This window comes from Phoxinus phoxinus (assembly GCF_949152265.1).
Source record: "Phoxinus phoxinus genome assembly, chromosome: 19".
In the NCBI taxonomy this organism is placed as follows: domain Eukaryota; kingdom Metazoa; phylum Chordata; class Actinopteri; order Cypriniformes; family Leuciscidae; genus Phoxinus; species Phoxinus phoxinus.
Window position 1 is genome coordinate 27655988 of NC_136894.1, and position 3144 is coordinate 27659131.

The 3144-nt window shown below is 44.0% G+C and overlaps 1 protein-coding gene across 1 annotated transcript; it reads right to left on the reverse strand.

Moving 5' to 3' along the window:
* LOC306987282 (uncharacterized protein) lies at nt 1-2518 on the reverse strand. Its single transcript, XM_079591391.1, has 3 exons — nt 2448-2518; nt 1793-1882; nt 1-1200 (listed from the first exon to the last, which is right to left on the reverse strand). The coding sequence occupies exons 2-3, from the start codon at nt 1832-1834 to the stop codon at nt 319-321; spliced, it is 924 nt and encodes a 307-aa protein (XP_079447517.1). The 5' UTR covers nt 1835-1882; nt 2448-2518; the 3' UTR covers nt 1-318.
* Nucleotides 2519-3144: the final 626 nt, after the last annotated feature.

Here is a 3144-nt window from a genome sequence, read left to right on the forward strand (position 1 = left end):
CCATGACACAGATATTTTTATTTTTATTATTTACTGAGTAAGTAGTGTAGTAGTGTAATAACCTTCATGTCCAAGTCCTGATCACCCTGTCTGGGTTTATTAAGCGATAATCACTGACTGACTCACTGTACATAATCTCTCATTTATACTTATACACAAATATTTGGATCAGGAATGTTGTGCTATGTTTTCTACATTACGGAGCTGTTTTCAGATGTACACCCGAGAGGGGAAATCCTCTGTAGGCATGGCTGCTTTGCCATGTTCAAGTCTCTAAACCCAACCCCACGTGTTGCACTTCCTCTTCGGGTCAGAGAGTCAGAGCACAGCTTCCTGAATGTCATTAACAGCCATCCTTCTCCCAACTTTACCCACTGCCTCCATCTCACCAGTCCCAGGTTCCCGCAGGTTCCTCCATGATGCCTTTTGCAGCACACGGCTGGCATCTCTGATGGCCTTGTCGGCGGCGCGCTGACCCTTGCCCGGGCCGGCTGAGGCCTGTTTGCTCTCATCACCTGTTGAGGAGCTGGATTTGCTCTGATCCTCTTCTAGCCGCCGGGTCCTTCGCAGTCTTAGATGCCTCTTATCTGCGTCCTGGGTTTTAGCTGGAGCAGCTGATTGGCTGTTGCCGTGCTCTGATTGGCAGATGTTCTCGGGAGCATGTGCCGAGCGAACTGACAGATTACCTTCCCCTCGCCCCGCCTCCTTTCTCGCTGGCCTATCAGAACCAAGCTTGGCTTGATTGACAGGTAGCAGTGGTTTGTGGGGCTCTGTGATGGTACTCAGCGGGGAGCGTTCTGGTGACTTGGCCGGGCCGTCCTGCCAGCAAACCTTTGCTTTTCTTGGATACGCCCCCCACGAATTACAGCCCGCCGCTTTGGCGTCCTGAGCACTTCTGATCTTCTGCCACTGTGCCTCTCTCACCTCTAGGGGGAGCTCTAGCGGGGCAAGTTTCAGAGGGCGTCTCGGGGGGAGATTCTCTGAGGGCTGAACAGGAGCTCTACCCTGATCCTGTATGGAGGAGGAAGAGGAGGAGGAGGAAGAGGAGAGCATCAAGTGACCAGGCTCCTCAGCATGTGTTGGTAACAGATGGAGGGCAGGTGTGCGTGAGAGACGGCCCTTTTTAGACACCAGCTGAATGCCACAGCCACTTAGATGGATCATCGCATTTTCCCCCCGGCAGGTCAAACTTTCCTGAATCTTTAGCACACACACATGCAAAAGTGTGACATTTACATGCAGTTTTCTATGACACGTTTTTTATGGAAAAAAATATTATACACACTGCCAGTGGAAAGTTTGGACTGACTGGTTTTTTTTTTCTTATGATGTTAAAAACCTAAATGCTTAAAATTTTGTTTTGTGGACACATAAGTTGTGCATAAATAGGATAAATAGGAACACATAATGGAGGAAATAAAGTGTCCAACAAACTCCTTTAAAAAAAAAAAAAAAACATTCCAGGAGGCACCTCATGCTTTAAAGAAGCTAAAATATATTTTATACTTTACTATATATATATATATACTATATATTTGGTATTGTAAATATAATATTATTCAATTTTCCAAAAATGGATAAAAAACAATAATCATGTTTAAACTAGGGAATATATTTATACTTCATTTGCAACTGCATACATGTTTGATTACTGATTTAAAAAGAAACCGACTTCATTCCAAATGTGGAGTATATGTGCAGTTATTTTTTAAATGAAAACAATAATTTCCTCTAACAATTCAGTCACAACTAAACATATTAATAGAATAGAATAGAATGCTGATATACTCACAACTGATGCCATAATTTCTTGTGTGTGTTTTTGCCGAATCATCAGGCCGTGTGTGTTTATTTTTTTCCGCTGTCCTGCACGAGACTGTGACTTTGCAGAGAGAGAGAGAGAGAGAGAGAGAGAGAGAGAGAGAGAGAGAGAGAGAGAGAGAGGTTAGACTGACAACTGTCTCAGTGATTGACAGTAAGATCCTTATGAGGATTGGGGTCAGTGTGCAGGTGTGTTGTGATCTCTGCTGGTGTCTAAGCCACTTCACACACACACACACACACACACACACACACACACACACACACACACACACACACACACACACACACACACACACACACAAACCCCCATGTGCTCTCATAGACACATGGTCTTTTTTCCTTTTATTGACATTTTTTTTCAAATGTTCAGTAGAGAATGTGATTATATTGTCAGCAGGCACTAGATGGCGCTACAGACTGCAGCCTCAAACGTGAATGACTGTGGAACGGAACACCAGCTAACTACTGACTAAATGCTGTACACTGGACTGTACACCGTCTAAAATTTGTTAAAAAGTAGGCTAGCCTACTATATGTTTAACATGACAGTTATTCTAGTATATTAAATCATAGAGTACTTGGACTCAGACTGCAGTTATGAATGAACTTGGACTCGGACTCACTCAGGTGGACTCTGACATGTTGGTAACCCTTTGTTTGAGTTTTCCCGGACTCAACAAGCTGGACCCAACACTATTAAATCAACTGGATGAATTAGCATCGTTTAATTTCAACAAATATTGAGTCAAAATATAGATCAATGCTTTTGGAATTGGAAACAAAGGTCAAGTTCAGCATATTGCATTGTGAAATACAGAATTCCCTGCTGTGCGTTTTGTTTGCATTCAGCATATTTTGGCAAATTACTCAGCATTATTCTGACATTTCTTTATTCTCCGGGTAAAGACAACAGATCAAATCATAATCGACACATGTGGAAGTGTAAAGCAAGCAAATGATCCCCGGTTTGACGATCTTACTCTCCATTTGAGAGGCGGAATGAGATATCCGGTGGCCTAATCTTCTCTAAAGTCCTCATAGTCACCCTGAAATCCTCTTCTTCCATGCTGGGGCTGATGGGATTATATGAATGGCTGTGGTGTTGAGTGAGAGCTGATCCTGGTGACCCAGAGCAGGGAAAGTGCTGTGGTAATCCAGACCGAGCTAAGCGCCGCATGGGGCGCGACAGCCTGAAATAGCAAGCTGACCACATATTCGCAGCACGGGCATGAGTGCAGAGACACCAAAATTGGTTTCAAAAGGGCAACGGGCTTAACGAGCATCAGTGCTGCACAGGCTCTCAAATCTGGGGAAGAATTG